This window comes from Zingiber officinale, chromosome 10A (genome assembly GCF_018446385.1).
Source record: "Zingiber officinale cultivar Zhangliang chromosome 10A, Zo_v1.1, whole genome shotgun sequence".
NCBI lineage: Eukaryota > Viridiplantae > Streptophyta > Magnoliopsida > Zingiberales > Zingiberaceae > Zingiber > Zingiber officinale.
In genome coordinates, this window is record NC_056004.1 from 63249311 (window position 1) to 63274145 (window position 24835).

Below are 24835 nucleotides of genomic sequence, written 5' to 3' on the forward strand. Positions count from 1 at the left end.
AAAACCAGTGACATGCAATAACTGGGACCCGCACCTAATGAAAAAGATCGAGGTCGACGCGAAAACTACTCAGACCTTACAGTGTGACTTGACAAAAGAAGAGCTGAACCGAGTCGGCTCATTCTCGAGCGCAAAAGACTTATAGGAAAAATTAATCGAACTATATGAGGGGACCTCTGACACAAAGGTATCTAAACGAGACTTAATCTTAAATAAATTATATAATATAAAAATACAAGAAGGTGAATTGACGAGCCAGTTATACACTTGCATCTACGATCTTCTGAACGGCCTCCACACGATCAGACAAAAAGTGGAGAACCGCGACGTCATTAGGTATGTAGTGAATGTCTTTCCAAAGAACACTTTGACATCCATTGTAAATACTTACAAAGTTTCTAAGGATCTTTTACTAATTAAATTAGACGAGTTATTTTCCGAATTCGAAAATCACGAACAAACTAATACTACTAAGGTTGAGAAAAGTATTGCATTGCTTGTAGGGAAACTCACAAACAAGAAGCTGAAGCTTAAGTACCAACCCGAACCCGAATCCGAGATTGAATCGGATTCTAAAGACAATGAGGAGCTCACCACCAAACTAGTCAAACTAGTTCGGAAAATACTTAAGAAGAAAAAGTGATCCAATCCAAGAGCAAGAGCAGGCAGCCAGGTGCGAATCAAACTACGGAAGGCCTTGAAAGCAATATGGACCGAATCCTTGGAAGACTCTGACGAAGAACACGAACAAGCGAGCTTCCTTGCTTTAATAGTACAAACTCACGTCGTCGAAATCGAGTCCGAGTCCGGAACCAGAGCTAAATAAGAAATCTAGTCCGAGAACAAAGCTGAGCAAAGTAAAGCAACGAATCCAAATCCAGCTCAGAAGACGATTCCACTATAAGTCCATCAATAATTAGATTACAAAATTTAATTTCTTACCTGTTTAGAAAATTGACAAAATTTAACATTCAGGTCAAGTCATTCCAAAAGAAAGCAACAACCCTTAAGGAAGTGGCAAACCCAAGTCCCTTAACCGAGTCTGTTCAAGCTGGAACTTCAACTCAAGTCCAACAACTTGAGGAAAAAATTTTCAACTTAAAAAGTCAAGTCAAGGCTTATTGACTCACCACAGCCTAGAAATTATTTATCTAAATGGATGTTTATTTAACTAATTGTTAAATCTTAGTCTAACTCAAATGTAAATCAATGCTTAGATTTTAATTTAAATTGAAGATAAAATTAACTATCTCACAAAACTTATAAGATTCCCTGATTGACAATTTAGAAAAGGGTGAGATGGAATTAATTCTAGGAATTGTATATATTTTCTTTCTATTGATATTATGTTTGAGGCATATATCCAACACTACTACCCTATGTTGGGTAGTTAAGCTTTCTCTAGGGATGACTTTGCAATCTTTACAAATCTTTCTATCCTTCTTCCTAACCATAAGAAAGTCAATTTACGATTTATTATTCCCACTTTTGAATGTGACTAAGTGTTCTTCTCTTTTATTAAAAAACGTATTAGCTAATATAAGGTCATATGCTATCGCAAAATCTAATATAGTTTTCTCTTCCTCATTCCTCGTTCCAAACCCATAACTCCCATGTACTCTCTCATATTCCTTATTTTTCACTCCGATATGCCCATTTAGATCACCTCCTATTAAAATCATTTCATTTGGTGGAATATTTTGTAATATTTCATCTAAGTCCTCCCAAAACCTTGATTTGGTAGCTTCATCTAATCCTACTTGTGGTGCATATACGCTAATTATGTTCATAGTTTCTTTCGCCACTATTATCTTAAGGGCTATAATTCTATGCCCTTTTCTAACTACTTCTACAACTTCATCCTTTAACAAACTATCTACAATAATACGCAATTCATTTCTTGCTTTACTCTTTCCAGTATACCATAACTTAAAACCCGAGTTCTCTATCATCTTTGCCTTCTCGCCTGTCCATTTTATCTTTTGTACACACAAAATACTAATTTTTCTCCTAATTATCATATCTACTACCTCCATTGATTTACCAGTGAGAGTTCCTATGTTCTATGTTCCAAATCTTAGATTATTAGTTTTCCTATCAAATTTGTTCTTATCTAACCTATGGTGTGAGAACTCTTGCCTATTTAACACTACACCCAAGTTCTCATGGAGATGTAGCGGTCCTTGCTAAGACGTTATAATCAGACCCTGTAACGCGAACTCTTGCATATTTATCACTACACCCGAGTTCTGGAGATGTAGCGGTCCTTGCCGAGACGTTACAGTCGGACCCTGTAACGATTCATTCATTGAAGATGATTAACTTATGTAATTTAAGTAGGTTAAATGATTTTTATCGTATAATTTAAACTTCAGAAGCAGAACAAATTTTAAATATGATGCACAATGAAAATAAAGTTAGACTAGATGATATTTCGATAGAAGTATGGAAGTGCCTAGGGAAACAAAGTATTGAATGATTTACAAAATTATTCAACTTGATATTGAAAACAAAAAAATATGTTTAATTATTAGAGGGTAAATACTCTAGTTTCCTTATATAAGAATAAAGGAGTTGTACAAAATTGTGCAAATTATAGAAGTATTAAATTAATGAGTCATAAAACTTGGGAAAGAGTAAAAGAAAAAAAAACTAAGGACAGAGACCACAGTGGCCGAAGAATAATTTATGCCTAGAAGGTCGACGATAAAAGTTATACTTCTTGTGCAACTAATTGAAAAGTATTAAGAATAGAAACAAGACTTACATATGATATTCGTCGACCTATAAAAAACTTATGATAGATTCCAAGAGAAATTATATGAAAAATTCTAAAAAGATAAATGTGTAGCATAGCATATATTGAACCAATTAAGTATATATATGAGAATGTAATGATAAGAGTGAAGACTCAATGCACATTAACCGAAGCATTTCCCATAAAGATAGGGTTACATTAATGAAAACTCTAAATCCTCATTTTTTTACATTAATCATGGACTAAGTGACTATACACATTCAAGATATGATACCATTACGCATGTTGTTTTGCATATAATATTGTTTTGATAGATAAATTAATGCTAAATTTAAATCTTGACGAGACCGCTAGAGAATTTAAATTTAACAATATTAAACATAATGAGATAATTATTAAGATAGGAGATGATGAGTTATCTATAACGGAGAGTTTTAAGTATTTACGATCATTTTTGCAAAAGGATGGAAAGATTGAGAGAAATGTGAGTATGTTAAGATGAATGTGCGAATATACAAGAATGGGCATGATAAGAAATAAAAATATTATAGAGTCGGGATGCATATATTGAGAGACAACTTCAGGAGATACATTTAGGATGGTACAAATATGTATTTTGACGATCAATAAATGCTCTGATTAGCGATATGAAACTATAATAAATCTGTACATCAAATGAGAAAGAGATAAAAAAAAGACTTGGTTAGCAATGATAAAATAAAATAAAATTTATTTAAATATAAATGATAATATAGTAGGAGATAAAGTCCAATAGTATAGAAGGATCCATATACTGACCTCACTTAGTGGGATAAAATTTGATTGTTATTATTGTTCTCTACTTGAGATTGTTTGTACTGGGTTGCGTCAGATGGTATTTGATATTTTGATATTGGATTTAATGGTATGAAATTCTTGATTCAATAATTGGTACTTTCCAGTTCTCTCTCTTCTGTCATTCTCTCTACCATAATCCATGAGAGAAATCAATTTTCTAACTATTGTAGCATTTGATCGAATACCCTTTTGTGCTCGCTAGAGAGAGAACCTTAGCTTGAAACCTTGACGGACTCTTAGTGTAAAGCAGATCTTTTACATCTAGTGATCTTTTCTTTTGTGTTGCTCAGGATAGCAATCTTTTTATGTTCACAACCCCACTGCACAACCAACAGCTCTATTCTCTCCACCTCCAATTGCAAGATGTGACCATGCCATTCATTGATCATCTACTTTTCTAGTCAACGATTTGCTTATGAAACTTCACAGTATTAGGAATGAGTGTGATCCTTCCTAACTAACGACAATAAAACACACCTTGTGCCTCCCCTAGCCAATTAGGCTTGGTATCTCTCTTTCCTGGCACCTAGTGACTATATATATCTGCATTCTCTCCTTCGCCTAATCCCAACTTCCTCCGAGTTCACGTGTCCACTAACTAACCACTCTCTAGTGACAACGCAAAAGCCCCATTGTTGGTATTATTTACCATTGTTGCAACTAACTCCACTCACACATTGTTGCAACAACTCAACTTATTCACCCTCTTCAATAAAGTTTCGGTACTAATTTACTTTTAATTATAAGACTATAAACAATTTTTAAAAAATATTTTACATTAGTATTTGAGAGTAATAGATTTTACAAATTATTACAAAAATCTCCATCATTTTGTTTATAGAGTTATTAACATCAAATGTATGCATTTATATCTGGTTGTCAAAACAAATTTTTAAATATCCTTTCTTCTACTTGTTTCCTTTGTACGAAGTAGGAACTCACTAGCTAACTGAAGAAAATGCAAAATGCAGCTTCATCTCTATAAGATGTGTATTCTATATTCAGAAAGCATACCTGTGTCAAATGTGTTCATCTAAATTAATGTTTGTACAACAACTAAGCCTTTTCCCACTAGATGGGGTCGGCTGAAATTAATGTTTGTATTAAAAAATATTTTTGCAAGTTGAGATTTGTCAGAATGAGATCAAAATCTCTTATTATAATTATTTTCATCTAAAAAAGAAAAAAAATCGAAATATTTCTTTATTCCTTTTAGAATTCAATTAAAAAATAGGTTTTATATTGTCAATTGCTTCTATTCGTCTAATTGTTGTTGTCATTTGATAAGATACAAATATTATTATTTATTTAATTTCTTTTGTATCATTTATATATCAAAATAAAGTTAAATCAATTGAATTGCAATGCAGACTCTTTGATCGAAACTTCAACATTAATAACTTCGAAATGAAAAAGGATGTCCAAAACACAATCTATACATATTATATTGAATGTTTGTAATACAAAATTTATGTTGGAAATATAATACCCATTTCATTTCATTTAATGTAGCCGATTGGGAACACTAATAAAGATTAAAAAAAAAACTTTGATTCCAGTATATGGCAATTTAGAACATCTAAAATGAGTGTCTATCAGAACTATTATTATAATCTGTTTTTCTTTTAATTAAAATTTTCATTGCTATGTAACTTCAATTTGATTAGTTATTTAAGGTGAACCAAACTAACCATATTTTAGGCTTTAAGGAACTCAATATGAGTGTAATTAGTGTGTGGTTGAGTAACTTGGGTGGGGTTTGTCTTTTGGGTTGAGTGGGTTAAAATTTGGTATAATTTGGACTCTATTTGAACAATTTAGAATTGAACTAAACTTATTTTGGTTCAAACTGAGTATAATTGTATTTTCCAATCTAACTAAAAAAGTTTTCGGATAATATCCTAATTCATTTCTTTATTTGTCTTTCCTCGACCCCTTGCAAACTTGCTCTCTTACCATATCTCTTGTTATGCCACAAGAGACATGTCATCTCTCTCATTGACTCTCTCACTCTATCCTCCCTCCTTTGGCAGGTAATCTTCATTCGTTCTCCCTCCCGATCTCACTCTCTCTCCTTCCCTTACTTCTCCTTCTTTGACATTGATGTTAATGAGTCATTTTGCTCCCTATCCTTTTATCCATAAAAGTGGCAACCCATTCTACATCTCAGTACAAGAGTGGAATCATCTCCTTAACTTCGAGATTAATGCGCAATAACTTCAACATTGCAAGTGAAATCATCTCCTTAACCTCGAGATTAATACATAATAACTTTGATATTATAACCATCTTTTGTTAATGCAAAAGGTAATATCATTCACCCTAAGTAGCCCAGTATCACCGGCCCCACGCTAAGATACAGGCAAGTAAATGGACATTTTTCCCTAACACAGTGGCCCTTTGCATGGAGAAGGTCATACACTCAAAGAGACATTTTACACCCACTGGGAGTTGACTCCAAAACTTATTAAAGCAAACGCCCACACAGATACCAATTAGTCCTATAGAGGCAAGTAACCATCTTTTGTTGAACATTACTTTTGTTTCATTAGTTAATCATTAAATTTTCTCCAATTGATTATTCTTAAAAATGCACATATTTTTCGCCAATGTATCACTTGTTACATTGATAAAAACATTAAAGTTTTCCCACACTAATTCATATCTTGTATACACATTGTGGGGGAGATAAAACATTAAAAAATAGTAAAATATATAGATAGTGAGACTTGCATAAATATTGTCACCATGAAGGCACTAGAATCCAGCTAACACTAGAATCTTATTTGAGAGCTTAAAATTGTATGGGTAGACTAAAATCAGTTTTGAGGCAAAGGGTTAAATTAGAAAATATATTTGACAAAATTGTGACAAGTGTTTGCAGAGCAGTTTACATAACAAGAAGAAGAGCAAAAAAAAAAAGTCTAGACAAATCAAGCAAGATGCTTGACAAGAGGAAGTCCCGTAAGATAAAGGCAGATCATATGTTTGACAAGAGGAAGTCCTGGCACATCAAGGGTGATTAGATGCCTAACAAGAGAAAGTCTTGGCTAGACAAGGTTGACGGAAAAACTTGGCAAGGCAAAGAAGACTGCAAAAAATATGGAGAATGTGACTTGGCAAATTTCATTTGTACAATGATAAGCATAAGCATACATGTAAAATTTGAAAATCGAGAGATAGATTAGGCTAAGACTAAAGATTATAATTGGCTTAGTCAATGCTCCAGTAGACTAGATTGTAATTACCAATTGACTAATAGTCAAGTCGACTACGACTGAGATCCTTATCTTGCCAAACATGCTAGTCGACTAGTTAATCGATTAATGACTCAACCAAAGGGTATACTATTTGATCAATTAGTGGTCCTTTAAGTGTCTGAAGTGTTAGTTTGGTGTAACAACAATTGCAAGTAACGGATGGTTATTCAATTATAATGGAATGGTTAGTTTGTTATAATAGTTGTTTCAATAAGGTATTATTGAAAATAGTCAATTGGGATACAAACAGCAACTGAAGTGACAGGTAAAGCGATTGTGCGTTAGTGACTAGTTGATTGATGCTAAAAAGTGTAGAGCAAAATGGATGATTCTTAAAAGCTTGGGAGAGGCTTATAAATATAGGGAATGTTGGCTATGAAATCAATCAATATACAACAAAGTTATTCTACCAAAATCTTTATTCTCAAGCTCTCTCTTCCATGTAATTTTATTTTACTCTTTTGTAATTTAAGCATTGTATGAGGTTTCTCCACCAATGGAGGATTTCCAAGGAGAAAATTTGTGAAATTTATGGTGTGACCTACTAAAAGGGCGGCCAAACCACATAAAAAATGAGTTAGCATTGTCTCTCACTCTCTTTTCTTTGTGCATTTCATTAACTGTCTTGGTTTGTTTTTTTCGAAATAACTCTATTTGTTGCGTCTTTCGATCCTATAATTGATATTAGAGTAAGGTTCTACTTCATAAGGACTAGCTGCTAAAGAAAGGATATCACTGTGGCACTACAAAAAGGCTTTAGCATGACGAGGCCACCCTACTTTGACGATATTAATTTCTCTTACTAAAAAGGTAAAATGGAATACTTTTTTCTATAAGATAACAAAAAGATATTTATTCTATAATCAAGTTTTAGCTTTAAGGATAGAGAATCAGTAAATCAAACGTATGGGAGATTCAAAGGTATGTTTTAAAATCATACCCTAGGACTCTTTATAGTCTTCTTTAGTAGATGCTTATCAAGTTTTAAAAGATTTATCTAATGCAAAAATTAATGAGCTATTTTATAAGTTTGAGCTCCATAAGAAACAAGCTAACCATATTGCTAAGGACAAAGGACTAGTTCTTATAGACAAAAAAAGAATCTACAAAGGAGCCTAAATCATCATCCGAATCCAACAAGATATCCTCTAACTCCGAAAGTGAAGATTCTTCAACTAAAGTAGAATACCCAGTGAAAAGAAGCAACACATCTAGTGAAAAGATTCATGAAGAACAAAAACATTAGCAAATGGGACAACATGAAATTTTTTGAAGACTCAAACAAGAGAACCAAAACAAGAAAAAGGATACTATAAGTTGGAGTACTTGAATTCAAAAAGCGAGATGTTAAGAAGAAGAAAAATGTTTTGAAATACTTGGGATGAAACTTCATCTTCATCATCTTCCAAAGACTAAAAGTCAACAAAAAGTGGCATGAACATATAGCATTTATGAATTTTGAAGAAATTGATGAGAGTTCATAATGATGAAGCAACATCCTTCAACAAAGGATTATCAAACAACAATAGTGAAATAAATTTCTCTAAATTACAGTACAATTATATACTTAACAAATGTCCTTGCAAAATCTAAGGAGAGAATCAAGTGCCCTCTAAAGAACTAATGGCAATTAAGAAAGAATTAACTTTAAGTTACTAAAGAGAATTTATGATGATAATTCTAAATTAAGGAAAATTCATTTAAAAGTTTTAGTTAGTGATCTCGCAAGTTCCCTTGAAAAGTGTACTAATGGTTCCAAATTCTAAATATGATGTTACGTGATCAAAGGGTCACTTATAAAATAGTAGGAATAGATTTAATTCTCTGCAAACCCAATGTAGAATATCTTATCTTATCTTCCTATTTTTTCCTATTTTATCTCTAGCTTATCTTCCTATTTCATCTTCTATTTTATCTCTAGCTTATCTTTATCTCTTGTAAATATATAACTATAAATATATATTCCTGTAATTCATTAAATAATAAGATATATAGTTTAGTTTTAAGTTTCTTCCTATTTTTAGTGCTTTTATGGTATCCGAGCAATAAAAATATTTATTGAGGAAACTCATTTTAGGAGTGAGCAGGATGAATGATTCTGACGTGTTTACGGACGTTGGTCAATCAAACCCCATAATTACTCCCACTACTTCTGATAATTCTTTACCCTTCCAAATCAGTAGCTTTAAGCTCTCTAGCCAAAATTATCTTCAATGGTCCAAATCCGTCCAACTTATCATTCGAGGGAAGGGACATTTCGGTTATCTCGATGGTTCTATTCCCAAGTCATCTTCAACCGACCCTTCCTTTGCTAATTGGGACATCCAGAACTCCATGGTAATGGAATGGCTCTTACACTCGATGGATGACACCATTACTGAGATTTATCTCCTTTATCCGACGGCGAAAGCAATATGGGATGCAATCAACTTGGCCTAATCGGATTTGGAAGACTCTTCATAAATATTCAATCTGCGACATTGTTCTAGAAATCTACTTCAAGATGATGGTACAATCACTCAATATTTCAGTTCTCTAACTAAACTCTAGCAGGAACTTGATCTCTTTACTTAGTCGGCCTGGACTGACACCACCAACAACGAGATCTATCGCAAATTACTTGCAAAAGAACGGACCTACGATTTTTTTAACAGGACTCAATCCTATTCTCGATGATGTTCATGGTCGCATCCTAAGCATTAAACCACTCCCGAGTCTTGATGCTATTTTTTCAGAGGTCCATCGTGAAGAACAAGGCCACTGCATCATGCTTGGTGGCTCCTCCATGCCCTCTACTTCGTCCATTAATTCTGATGCATCTGCCATGGCTACTCAATACCACAACTCTCGCGGCATTTACAAACCTCTTTGGTGTGATCATTGTAACCATCCCCATCACACCAAAGAAACCTACTAGAAGCTTCATGGTAAACCCACAGATTAGGTACCACGCAACCAACGTAGATCCAAGCCTCTAATTATAGCCAAATCTGATGCAATATCCTCATTATCTTTGACCTTCACCCAGGCCCAACTCGATCAGATTGGTCAAATGCTCTCATCCTCTACATCCTTGATGGCTCATGGTATTTCCTCGTCTACTATGAATGAGTCATCCACATCAGGAGAGTCTTGGATTATTGATTCTAGTGCTTCTGAGCATATGTATGGTACTCGTACTATTTTTCTTCATACAGTCGATATTCTGGTACTTGTACTGTTACTTTGGCAGATGGATCTATTTCACCAGTAGTGGGAATTGAAACTGTGACTCTTAGTCCCAATCTTTTGCCGCATAAAGTTTTATTTGTTCCCAAGTTGCCATATAACTTACTCTCAATTAGCAAACTGACTTAGGATTCAAATTGTGTGGCTAATTTTTCCAAAAACTCATGTGTTCTTCAGGATCGGAACTCAGGGAGGACAATTGGGTGTGCTGCTGAGTTGGATGAATTGTACTACTTTCTATGTGCTAACTCTCAAGCTTACTGTTGTCAAGTTATTTGTAGTTCAGTCTCTTCTCACCACCACCACCAAATAAAGCTACTCCATCACCGCCTTGGCCATCCTAGCCTCTCTTATATGCGTTGTTTATTTCCTTCGTTGTTTCTTCCTTCAGATCACTTTGTGTGTGAAATCTATCAATTAGCTAAACACACTTGGGTTCCTTTTTCAATTCATTCATATCATGCTTCGAAACGTTTTTCCTTTATGTGAAAAATTTGAAGTTGCGCATATATTTGAGCAATTGTATGACATGATTCTCACGCAATTTAACTCTCATATCCAAATTCTTCGAACTGATAATGGAACCGAATATTTTCATTCCTCAATAAATGATTTTTCTTCAAAAAGGTGTATTATTCATCAAAGCTCTTGTGTCGATACATCACAACAAAATAGTATATCTGAAAGGAAAAATCATCATCTTCTAGAAGTTGATCGCACACTACTTTTTACTAGCAATCTACCTAAACATTTTTGGGGGATGGTATTTGATAAATCAGTTACCATCTCAGGTGTTAAAATTTAAAACCCTAATTTCTACTCTTCAAGAATGTTTTCCAAAATCTCATATCTTTTCTAATCTTCCTTTACGCATACTTGGATGTTCGGTTTTCGTTCATATTCATAATCATCTTAGGTCTAAGTTAAATCCTAGAAGTCACAAGAGCGTTTTTGTTGGGAACTCTTCCACCAAAAAGGGTTATAGATGTTATTCTCCTGCAAAGAGAAAATATTTTACTCTAGAGACATCACCTTTTTTAAACACCAATCCTTTTATTTGAAGCCTTCTACCTAGGGGGAGTCTCTGATTAAAAATTTGGCTCTGCCACATATTTCTCTAACTAATTGGGAATAGTTTTGGTAAACAAATTCACCTCCTAATCGAGCTCGGGGGAGATCTTAACTCGAAAAAATAGGAACCTATCTTACTTCCACAAGACCCAAAAATTCGAAATCAAAAACCTATCTTACTTTCACAAGACCCAAAAATTTAAAATTCAGAAATTCAAGATTACCCTCCTTCTGTAGATCTAGAAATTCCAAGTCAAGAAAATCCACAATCACCTCAAATATCTCCCTATATCACTCTAGTACCCAAAATTTTAAATTTTTTCCCATGACTTACAGCAGAAGAAAGTACGTAGAAGCCAAGTTTGATATGATATCTCCAGCGCCTCACGTGTCTGACTCAAGTTCTGATCCTGATGATACTAAGCTACCACAATTGGATATGTCAATCGCACTTTGTAAAGGTACTCGTCTATGTACTCAACATCTTATCTCCGATTTTTTAGGATACTCTCATCTATCTAGACATATGCATGATTTGGTAACAAATCTCTCAGAAACAGCAGTATCAACCAATATTGATGAGACTCTTAAACACAAACATTGGCATACAACAATTTATGAAGAGATCAAAGCATTGGAAAACAACGATACATGAGACATAGTCAATCAACAATAGGAAAGAACCAGATTGGCTGCACGTGGGTCTTCACGATTAAGTACAAAAGCGATGATTCGGTTGAAAGATACAAGCCTGTCTCGTGGCCAAGGGGTACACTCAAACATACAGAATTGACTACTAAGAGACTTTCACCCTTGTGGCAAAGATCAACACTATTTGGGTATTACTATCTCTTGCAGCAAACTTAGATTGACCACTTCACCAAGTAGACGTCAAGAATGTCTTTCTCAACGGTGATCTAGTAGAAGAGGTGTACATGGATCTGCAACCTGGGTTCAACAAAAATAAAGAAGCCTCAGTCTGTCGTCTAAAGAAGGCTCTCTACGATCTAAAGCAATCTCAAAGCTTGGTTTGACAGGTTTGCCAAGATGGTTCAGCAGCTTGGTTACAAGCAAGTCACACCGACCATACTCTATGTCACCATAGAGTAAAGGGTAAGATTGTCATATTGATTGCTTATGTAGAAAACATTATATCACCGGTAATAACCTTGAAGAGATGGAAAGGATCAAGAAACATCTTGCAACAACATTTGAAATGAAGGATCTTGGGAAACTTGGATTTTTCCTTGGATGGAAGTTGCTCGAAGCAAGGAAGGAATATTCGTCTCACAACAAAAATATACTTGCTAAGAGACACCAGGTTAATGGGATGTAAACTTGTTGAAACTCCCATAGATCTAAATGTAAAACTTGACTCATCCAGAAGGTTCACCAGTAGACCGAGGCATGTTTCAGTGACTCGTTGGCAAATTGATTCATCTTGCCCACACCAAACCTGACATCACATTTCGAGTGAGTTGTATTAGCCAATTTATGCACTCACCATATCAATGTCACTTGAATGCTGCAAACAGAATTTTGAAGTATCTAAAGGGAACCCTAGTAGAGGGTTAATGTTTAGAAAGAATGTGACAAGAAATGTTGATTATTTGTTTATACTAATTAGGCAAGGTGTCCGAATGATCGTAGATCCACTTCGGGTTATTGTTCTTTTGTGTTCAGAAATATGGTCACTTAATGAAGTAAGAAGCATTATATTATAGCAAGAAGTAGTGTCGAGGCCAAGCTTCGTTATGCTGCTCTTGGTATATGTGAAGTCCTTTGGTTGAAACAACTCCTTGAAGAACTACACATACCGAAGCAAAGTTCCAAAATTATTTGGTGCGATAACAAAGTTGCGATCTCAATTTCACGCAACCTCGTTCATTATGATAGAACGAAGCATATTGAGACTGACCAACATTTCATTAAGGAGAAGATTGATGAAGGCATTATTGAAGTCTCCTACGTACCTACCACATAGCAGGCTGTAGAAATTCTTACAAAGGCTCTCTTTAAGCCTATTTTTGACTGGTTAATAGACAAGCTTGGGATGTATAACATATACCATCCCGCTTGAGGGGGGAGCATAGAATATCTTATCTTATCTTCCTATTTTATCTCTAGCTTATCTTCCTATTTCACCTCCTATTTTATCTCTAGCTTATCTTCCTAGTTTATCTCCTATTTTATCTCTAGCTTATCTTTATCTCTGGTAAACATATAACTATAAATATATGTTCCTGTAATTCATTAGATAATAATATATATAGTTTAGTTCTGAGTTTCTTCTTATTTTTAGTGTTTTTACCCAAATCTTATAATTCTTTAATTGCTCTAGTACTTCTATGTTTGCATTATTTCAAAATCTAGGCATGTTAAAGCTTGGATTCCCAAGCACTTACTTATTAACTGCTTGGCCTAACACTTTTTGGGTATCTTTGTAGGCAAAAAGAGGTTGGACCAATGAATTATTGAAAATAGTTGCTAAGGCACATGACTAGGCGATACTAGTAAATTTTCAACTATTAGACATAAGAATAAAGGTAGTATTTCATTTGGTAACAATGACAAACTTAGATTTGTAGGAACAAGAGATATTGAATTAAACTCAAATTTCATATTTCTAGTTAAGGGAATGAGGTATAACTTAACATAAGTTAACTATATGACACCAAATACAAAACTGAAATTTTAGCGAAAATCTATTTGAGTATTCAAATTTAGATAGAACTTAATTAGTAGGCAAAAGAAGCAACAAGATATAATAAGATCTTACTAAAGAACAAGAATATTAGCAATGACATAGGAGATTAGCTCATGGTTTGAAATCTTGTATGTCGGGTGACACAACAAAAATGTTTCATTCCACTAAATTATCAAAACTCGATACCACTCTACATAGGCAAGTCACCTTCCAGTGCTTCGTCTCCTGACACCCCAGGCGTAGCGAGATACAAACGCAGGGCTAGAATTTTTTAATTAAAACTTACGTTATTAAACTTAATTAACTCCTAATTATAATAGAGATAATCTAAATAGGTTTAATTAAATCCTAATAAAATTATCCTATTAACTATTTAGTTTATTTATTTATCTATCATATGAGAGTATTACAATTCCATTTGTTCTTTTTTTTAAAAAAAAATATTTTTAATATTTTTATATATTTTAAGTGTTTATGTGGTTTAAAATATTGTATCGTACCTAGTGGCATAGGCAAAATATTTCGTTCTGCCCACTAACTGGTATGACACAGAGACCAGCATGGCTCGTGGAGGCATCGTGGAACCCCCTCGACCGTGTTGGTGTCATCGCGATTAATTTTAATTAAAAATTAGTTTAATAATTTTAATTAACTCTCAGCTATAGTAGAGATAATCTAAATAAGCTTTATTAGACCCTAATAGAACTATAACAATAATTTAATATATATATTATTTATTTTAATTCTAAAAATATATAATAAAATTTATTTATATATCATACATATTTTTTTATTTTTTCATATTTTTTTAAATATTTAAGTTAAATGTTTTTATTAATATATGTTATATTAAAAAAATATCAAAACTATATTGGCACGGCATGACACAATACGATATCGAAATTGTATCGTGTCGGTCATAAACTGAAACTCCAATACGGCTTGAAATTTTAAACCATGGATTAGCTATGTTAGCATGAAGATAATCACAAAATTAGCTAAGGAAGAATTAGTGAAAGGATTATCCAAGATATCATATGATAAAGACAAGTTATGCGATATTGTTGTTGATGACTATACTAGGTTCACTTAGGTAAATTTTCTAAGGCATAAAAATGGCACCTTTGCAACCTTCACAAAATATACTAAGAGGGTAGAAAACAAAAAGAAATAATGAATGTAAGCTTATGGTACCCTGAATGTGTTAACTTAAAGTTACTAGGGTATTCAAACTTAAATTAAAAGGGTAGTAAACTCAATAAGAGCACAAATGGAGGGTGCCAACTCCAAGGATGCTCACTCAATGTTAGCTGTAGAAAATAACATTGTCTTACGGTCATCCACCGAAGTTGCATACCTAGCCCTAGGTGGATGTCTAGCCCGAATCCTATGGATGATGTTCATACCTTAAGCATTGTGGTGTAGATAAAAATGTACAAATTATTTATGACAATATGGGTGTAATTAACTTAACTAAAAATCTCATACATCACTCTAGAACTAAGCAGAATGAATTTAGACACCACTTTATACGGGAACATGTGGCAAGAGATGATGTATAATTCACATATTTCAGTCAAAAATCTAATCTTGCCGGCATCTTCACAAAGCTACTACCTAAACCCAAATTTTCTTCACTAAGAAGAGAACTCCATATGTGCAACATTAATTAGACATATATGATAACTATAAATAGCATTACGAGAAAGGCATACCTCACAAGGGATTTTTAAGTACCCATAAACATATTTTCAACAACCTAAACATAAATAGAAAAGAACAAGTATATACCATAGACTTGATTCATAATTCAAGCCATTTTTTAAAAAAATTGACCTATTTAAAGCTTTGTACCAAAATGCATAAAAATAAAAAAAAAATTATATAAAAACCTATATTTTGGATACATAATTATAAGACAAATATGTGTGCAAAATTTCATAGATTTTTAATTTATAGAATTTTCTATAATTTTCTAAAACCTGATAGACACCAACTACAAAAAGAACCGTCAACTACAAAAATTAGTCCAGTGTGGCAAAGAGGGAGAATGGTTGAGAATATTTATACATTGAGAGGGAGAATAGTTAAAATTGACACAATAAAAGGGAGCTCAAATTTCATTGCCTATCTAGCATGATTATATTTCTTATATTCATGTTCATACCCATCATATTGTTCTTATTCATATTTATTACTCTTATGATCTAACTTAATTTGGTTGTCAAATATCGAAAAGGGTCAAGATTGTTGATGTGACAAATAGTTAAGTTAGAAAATATATTTGTTAAGCTTGTGACAAGTGTATACAGGAATAGGTCGCATAGCATGAGGAAGTCCCGAAATATTAAGGGTGATTGGAAGTCTAGTAAGAGGAAGTCTCAACAAATCAATGGTGATCAGATATCAAACATGAGGAATTCTTGACAGATCAAGGATCATCGAATGCCTTGCAAGAAGAGGTCTCGATTGGTCATAGAAAAGCTTAGCAAGGCAAAGAAGACTCCAGACAAAAGTTCTAGAGTGCAACGATTAGCATGGGTGCACATGTAAATTTAAAAATCGAAGAATAGATTAGGCTCAAATAAAAACCTTGGAATTTACTTAATTAATGTTCTAGTCGACTCAGCAGATGACCCAAACACTAAGCTTGTCATATATGTCAGCAACTTGTCAGTCACCGCTACTATGTATCACTTGATGGGTTAGTCGACTAACTACTCAACAAGAAGGTCCTATTTGACCATCTATATTAGCAATCAACTGATGGTCCTTTGAGTCAAATAGAAGAAGAGTTAATGAATTGCAATAGAATCATTAGTTTGTTGTAACAACCATTATCCATAAGCAGTTAACTTATGGACCATTAATCAGTGATAATGAAATAGTAAGTACATTATAATAATTGTTTCTAAAAGCTACTGTTAAAGTGGTCAATTTATGGACACAAATAGTCGATTGAAGAGAATGAGTAATGCAGTTGCTTGTTACCAACCAGTTGAGTTGACTGACGCTGAAAAGTAGTGGACTGATGCAGAGAAGAACTGATGATTTTAGAGGATTCTTAGAAGCTTGGGAGAGGCATATAAATATAGGGCATGTTGGCTACGAAATCAATCACTTCTATAGCAAAGCTACTCTATTAAAATCTCTCAAACTCTCTCATCCGTTCATTGTAAGTTTTTTTACTCATTTGTAAGCATTGAAAGAGGTTTCTCCCCTTCCAAAGGATTTCTAAGAAGGAGAAAGCTAGTGGAATTCGTGAAGTGATCTACCAAAAGGTCATAGGCCGTGGAACAAGAGTTTAGGGGCTGCCTAATCCCATAAAAATCAAGTCAGCATTGTCTCCCACTCTCTTTTCTTTTGTGCATTTCATTAATTGTCAATTGATTTTATTTTTACAAAATTACACTTCTCGTCGCATCTAAATTTTGTTTAAGGCTATTCAACCCCTTGGCCTTCTTTTGATCCCACAAGATTTAACTTAGACAACTTAGTTTGTTCAATAGAAAGAAATGAAAATAAAGATATTAATTATCTAAACAAACTATACACATAGATGAAGATGATACAAAATCTATGAAACTTAAAATTGTAAAAGTATCAAAGTTTATGCATAACAATCCACATGGATGTCCACCAACATTTGACATATATATCCATGATGTGGAGATGAAACATGTAAATTATTATAGATAGTGAGAGTTGCATAAGTATTGTCACCACAAAGAGACTAGGATCCACCTAACATGAGAACCTCACCTAAGTACTTAAAATTGTATGGGTAGATCAAAACAAGCTTCCCTTTCCATCGTAAAAATGCTTTGTTTATATTCAATTGGGCTCCTACAATAATGAGATATAGTGTGATGGTTTTCCACTATATATCGTGTATATTATCCTTTGTAGACAATCATTATATGACTTCTTAGTCACAAACTATGGAAAAGAAAATATATCCTCCTTCCTTTCCAAAGAGATGTTTGGTTCCTATTCAAATGCACCTCCTACACCAATGAGATTTAGTGTGTCGTTTATCACATTAACATCTATTGGGACTCAGGTTTAAAATTTTGAGTTATATTGGAATTTTGGTTTATGACCGGAATGATATGGTTTCAATACATATAATAGTCATAAGGATGATCTTAGGTTCTGGCATCTTTAGATATATTACATATATTTGAAAACTTCAATTTATTCATGAATTAATGTAATTATTGTATTTTTGAGAATGTGCAAAAGTGTTGCCTAAATTTTCTATTTATAGTAAAAGATAAGGAGATGATATTTTATTTACTGATATTTTATTTACTGATATAATGTATATATTATATTATATGATAATTCTTGAATGAATGAGTGTTTATAAGTTTTCAAATGTTAAACAATTTAGATAAAAGCAATAAAATTTATTTCTTCTCTTTTTTAAAAAATGATATAATAATAGCTTGAATTAAAATTTATACAAATAATTAAGATAAGTTTAGTAAAATATATTCTTTAATTTTTTTATCACATGCTAATATTATTTTGTTCGATCTCTATTGACTACACTAAAATTAGAACAACCAAAAAATCTTTCAAACACTAATTTTTATCTTATTTAACAAATTTACATTTAAAATTATTTTTAAATACTAAAGCAAGTTCAATTTACCTACTATTTTAAAAATTAAAATTGGGTAAAAGTTTATTTAAAGTTAAGTGGAGTTAACTAGAGATGTCGATTATGATCATGTAGGTTTAAACTTGATTTTATTTGGATTTATTTTGTTAAATTTAAAATTAAATTAAATTTCTATATAGAATAATTTAATTCGATCATATTTAATTAGAATAGTATATATTATATATGGTTAAAAATTATATTATATTTAATTATCTTTTGCTACTGTTATTATGTCTCCACTGCATCCACTACATCCTTCATTGCAATAAGGATTCCGTGTTTACCCTCGTGGACGGCTGTAGAAGGGAAAGGAATCAATGGTAGATTTTAATAGTTTCTAAGAAGTAACATTTAAAGCAATCAAGACAAAAATAGGAGAATGGTACAAGTTATTTTGAAGAATTATTTATTCGTTTAGAAGTTATTAGGATAGATTATTTCTTATCTAACTTGACCAATATTGGGGGGCCTTTTAAAATGACTCAATCCTCTCTTGTTAATTTATATTCCACTTTCTCTTATTTTAAATTGTGGTATTAGATCAATTTTGTTGTTGCATCATATATCTTCTGAGATCTGCATTGGATCCAGTGGCTTCAATCTTAGGTTCAAGTTCTAAAAGAATGTGATTACCAGTGAATTTTAGAAATTGTATGTCCCAGATTTGATGCTTGCTATTAGAGGTCCAAGTTGGAATATCTCAGACTACTAGAAAAGCATTTTCAATAAAATGAATGTTAATAGTGAATCTGAAAAACAAGGCTTCAAATCTGAAACAAGATTATTTCAAAGGAAAAAGAAAATTTGACTTACATTTGGCCTCACCGGTTTCATAGATGATGATATCAAAGATGATCTTGGTGGCGGTAATGCATCAGGAACTGTTGCGACAGTGTGCACCAGCCCAAGAAGATTAGCTATTCCATCATAACCAAGTCCCTGATTGTGTAATGAAAAGCTAAATAAGTTTCAATTTCTAATGTCCAGCATATAAAATTGAAAATAATCCAAAATGGGCCTTCTCAGACATGCAAAAAAACATAAGGTAAAAATCATCTCATCACAAAAGATTATATGTTTTCAAGTTACATGGAAATACCAAGGACTTTGTTTCTTTAATGAAATTTTATTATGCATTCTAACAGAAATCTCTCCTTTGAACATCATATTTTAAAAGATTGGGAAGATATAAGAATAAGGTCCCCACCTCTCCAATAGGGCCTCTCTTTTGGTTATATGCCTATTTTAATTTTCTTTTAATTGTTTTTTATCAAATTAAAAAAAAAACAGGGAAATAACCTTGCATGACATCCCAACTATTGTATATTTTCCCACCAATGTTTCCAAAACTACCAACCACAAATTCCAATTTATCCAACATTATTAAAGATTAATTTGAATAAACGATAATATCACCTTTGAATATTTGGATAATGTGGCAAGGCGTTTGAGATCAACAAGACAACATACTCTTGATTATCTTATGAATACCTAAGAATCCACTGTTATGTATATTACCTCTCTTACATGTAATGTAGAAACAGAAATGACTAGCAAAACATTGATGAAAGAAAAGATAAAGAAAGAACAGATTGTATGGTCGGGAAAAATTTGATAAACTTGTTTCACTTATATACACCATATAATATAGAAGAAATTTACTTTTTTAGTGGCATAAAAATGAATCCAATTGGTTTCAAATTTAGATGCCATATTGTATAATAGAAACTACTATAATCAGCTATATAACAGTAAAGTTTTATCAAAGATACCTTAGGCTGGGTAAAACTATATTTACCTAGGATGTACACAAGTTCACATCATAAATTCTGCCTAAACTCTATGCCAATTTGACATTGTTTTTATTTATTTAATTAATTATTCAAATTGAAGTAACAAACCATCACGCACATAAAGAAAGTTGGCCAAGGTATTGTATGGTTGAATAGCAGATCTTTTGACAGAGATAGCCAATACACCATTTGACATTTCCTTCTCTTCTGTATAGAACTTGCGGTAGACTTGGATCCCTTTAGTGGAAAGGAAAGAATTCCATTATTAGGTCAAATAGGTTCATGAATATATAGATAAAAAAATTGTGATAATCATCATGTTACTGAAATTAACTATCTATAAGTTATGTTGCAACCTACTCAAGTTCAAATAAACCTTCATCTTAAGCTAGAACAAAAAAGCATACTGAAAACCTTGATATTTAAAGATCCTGAAAACTACAGAAAGTCAAAAATGGTAAATTATTCAACAATATTATGAAGAATCTTAAAATGGCTTTACCCTAGTAGTTGAACCTCACACCTAAGATACTTGAATGTTGAACTTGCCATAGTTGAATGACCTTTAAAATCAACTATAATCAAAATTTTGTTGCATTAATTTGAATCCTTTGTTAAGGTCAATGCTTAGGTGCATTTATGATATTATTAAGCACGACCAAGTAAAATGCCATTACATCCATAGTTTCTACAAATCCATATAAGGAATGAGTCTATTACCATCTTCAACAGACATAATCCCTGGGAGGACATTAGCAAGAATCTCTACTTGCAGCATTTCAGAGAAGGAATTGTAATGCTTAACATGCTGCAAAAAAACATGCATCTTTTAATCATAAGGCTCTTCCATCATGACAAAGTAAAGGTATGATATACTGTTGAAGTAAAAAATAAGTTAACCACCATATACTATTAAGAGTTATATGCAGAAAATATAGTAATGCAATGATGGAAGAGTGAATAAAAGACCCATTATATGTTGCAGTGAAAACCAATCTATGTTAGCAGTCATGACAATTCAGAGTCTAACATCTTGTTTTAAGTATAGTCCTGTACTGTGTAATTATCCAACCATGACATTAAAGCAGCAATGTCACTGTCTACCCTAATTCATAGCTTTGTAATTTCTTAACTCATACCAGAGGTGCACCTATAATTGTCCCCTCTTCCTCCCATTTCTCCTTCTGTTTCATGTTGTCTAGAACTCTTCCTCTTCTCTAACATACTCCAATAGGCCCCCATCTCGACTAGCATCCTACATATATCCATTTCCAAATGGTATAATTCAACTTCCGAGCAATTAAGTCTTCTCCCAGAATTTTCCTGTATAAACCTCTCTAAAACCGGCACAATACGGTACCAAAACTATATTGTTTTGGTCTATGACTTAAACCTTAGCATGGGTTGAGATTTTAAACTTTGGTTTCGATATATGGTGTCGGTGGAGAATTAAATACGGAAGGAGATGAAAAAGAGAATAAGAAGAGGACACATCTATATTCCTAACTCCCATATGGAATGGTACAATTTTGAAATTATTTTGTTCTAAAAAATAATAAAATTATTTTAATTTATCTTCACATGTTTATAGCAAGTCAAATGGTGACTAATGTTAGTATGACATAATACTAATCGACATGATACTAATGGACATGATTGACACAACAACACAAGATAGAATAGTCGAGTAATTTTGAGTTTCGGTAATTTATCATCACGATAAGTTTCGACTGTTTCGTTCAATATAATACAAGATTTCAAACCATGATCCTAATTTTATTTTGATGTATGGTAAAGGGGGAGGAAAAGGTTATGAAAGGATAGGTAAGAAATGTTGATACATTAAAGGGGAGTTATAACTTTAATTAAGGGGGAGTTATCATTTAAGAACTTTTATTCACTTATATTACAATCTAAGTTAGATCATCAAATTTAAATGAGTTGTTAAACATAAAAAGGAGAGATTATTGATGTAATCATATCTCTGATGATTTTGATATTTAAACAAGGGTTTAAGTTAGAATGTGTGATGCTTATTAATGAGGTGTGACAAGTGTGCAGCTATAGGTTACTTACACAAGTATTGCAATTGCAATATAAAAAGTTACATATCAAGGGTGAATGGATGTTTAACAAAAGAGTAAGACCCAGAAGCAAAGTTTCTTAGTAATGTGAAGTCCCTGAGAAAGATATTCATAGTGTTTTTTATTTGTGCAAAGTTGAGGATGATATTATTAATATAAATAGGGTTTATTATGGGCTAGATTAGCATGAACTAAATATTAGAATTGGCTTAATCAGTAACACAATTGACTAAAGCTTGAGTCAACTGGTTAGTCAAGTCAAGATAGATGAAAAGGGAGCACAATGTTTGCATTTACCTCTGTTTATAATCTAGTCAACCAAATAAGTCAATTGCTCCACAAATTTGAGTCAACTCAAGAAATAATTTCGTTGTACAATTGAAAGATTAATTTATCGATATAAGTAATGATCTCAAAGCTTCTATAGTATATCAACTGATGGATAATTGAATCAATTGTTGAAGTAATTGTCCAGTTGTTGCAAAGTGATTAGCTATTACAATGACAATAATCCAGATCAGTTGACCCGATGGTAGATACAATCGATTGATGCAATTAGTAAAGCTATTGTGTGGCAAAGAGTAGTCAATTGGAAGCTCAAAATAATAACTGAACTAGTGGAAAGAAATTCGAGAAGGAGAAAGTTAATTGATTTAGTAGAGTGACTCGTCAAAGGGTCATAAATTGTAGAGTATGAGCCGAGGTCTATCGAACCATGTAAATACCTTTATCTACATTGTTTCTATACTTATCTTCATATTTGTTTTTTGTTTGTGTTTGTGTTGTCTCTTGCTTACCTCACTAACCGTCTTGTACAAATTAAAGGATAGGCTATTCAACCCATATAGCCTCTATTTTGATCCTACAATTAATACACTTAAAGGAATAACTTTGCAATTTTGACCCTAAATAAACTAGGAAACAAATTCTAAAAATCAATAAATACAATTATCCCATTATACTCCTAAATTAAAAGATACCAAACTACACAATACCCAAAATAGAACAATTGCCTATCAGTTCAAAATCGAAATTTTAAATTCAAATCCATTCATATTTTTTAATCATCTAAAAATTTATAAAATTTTAATTCCTTGTTTACTTATATCAAGATCTTTCTTCACCCTAATTTCCTTATGTCCTCTCTCTTTAACCTCTCTCATCGATTTGTTGGATGGTTTGACAAAGCAATCTTTGTCTGCATGCACTATTAACTATATGAGATCGAAGGGAATTAGCTACATGCTTCATTAACTCCTTGGTCGGAAGAAATTAACTACATGCCTCATTAATTCAAGTTTATTTTCCTTTTGCACTTCATCAAGTATTTCTAGAGCTTTATAAATCTAAGGTCAAGGATCATTTGTTGCTTCCTCTATTTAACTCTTGACTACATGTGAGTAGGAGGTTAATGATTTCACTATCACCATGCCCAATTTATGTTGTGCTTATGAGAGTTGCTTTAGTTTATGTAATAAGTTAGACATAAATAGTATCTATGCTTTAGCTTGGAAGATAGTATCAAAAGATATTATTAGACTTAATAGAGTTACAGGCCTAGTGGATTTAGTCCCACATTTGCATTTTTTATGTTTCAGATTTTATAACATCCTATGTATATCCGTGGACTGGTTATTTCCGTATATTGCAATCAAATATTTATTTCTTCAAATTCTATTAGAAACCTTCAAGCTTGAGTAAGAGTAGAATAAGTCTAAAAACTTAGTTGACCAGTTACCATACCGTAACTTCAAGTAAGAGACATTTGTTGAAGAGAATCAATGAACGAGGTGCGATTCTGGCCAAAATACAAAAATAGATTAGCTTTCAAGAAAGATTTTAAACAATTGCAAAGATTGTATCAGCAAACTTCATTTTCGCGCTAATATAATAAAAGCAAAAATGTTAATGAATAAGTATATTATTTATTTCATAAGTTTACAGAAACGAATATAGTTATGATATCCTCAGTTAAATCTGGACCCACTAAAATCCTAGCATAAGGGTTAGAATGTGATCGGGTACCTCACAATATTAAATAATGTATGGAGATGCTTTAAAAGATACAACTGAGTTGGTGTCTTTAAAAGACTTTTTGACATTGCTTCAATTATGTTAACAAAGAATTAAAAAAAAAAACATTTTAGTGAACCATGCATGCAATTTTCAAATTTATCATTTTGCATGCCTAACTTTCATAATACCTAAATCACGCAGCATATTCTTGAAATGCCCCTTCTCTTTCTTTCACATCATCAAGCCCGTTTCATCCGAAACTAGCTGATGGACATAGAGAACTCCGAATACTTCAAACAAAAATCAATATACTCCTAGAAACTCCCTTAATATATTTGTGCCCACAAATCTGAATTTGACAACATAAATTGAGAACAGTGAATTTTTAAATTTACAAAGGTTTGATAAA

At 32.6% G+C, this 24835-nt stretch overlaps 1 protein-coding gene across 4 annotated transcripts in view; it reads right to left on the minus strand.

The window, feature by feature from the left end:
- Positions 1-24835, minus strand: part of LOC122027823 — an 84160-nt gene that overhangs the window by 25418 nt on the left and 33907 nt on the right. For 3 of the 4 annotated variants that reach the window (XR_006124533.1, XM_042586831.1, XM_042586833.1), the window contains exons 5-8: positions 24154-24208; positions 21047-21134; positions 20445-20563; positions 19347-19472 (exon numbers count right to left, since the gene is read on the minus strand). Coding sequence is in view for 3 of the 4 variants with exons in the window: in XM_042586831.1 (XP_042442765.1) it covers positions 19347-19472; positions 20445-20563; positions 21047-21134; positions 24154-24208 (388 nt within the window). In the remaining variant the exon portion in view is untranslated. The remainder of the gene's footprint in view (positions 1-19346; positions 19473-20444; positions 20564-21046; positions 21135-24153; positions 24209-24835) is intronic. The other variant, XM_042586832.1, reaches the window with a different exon arrangement.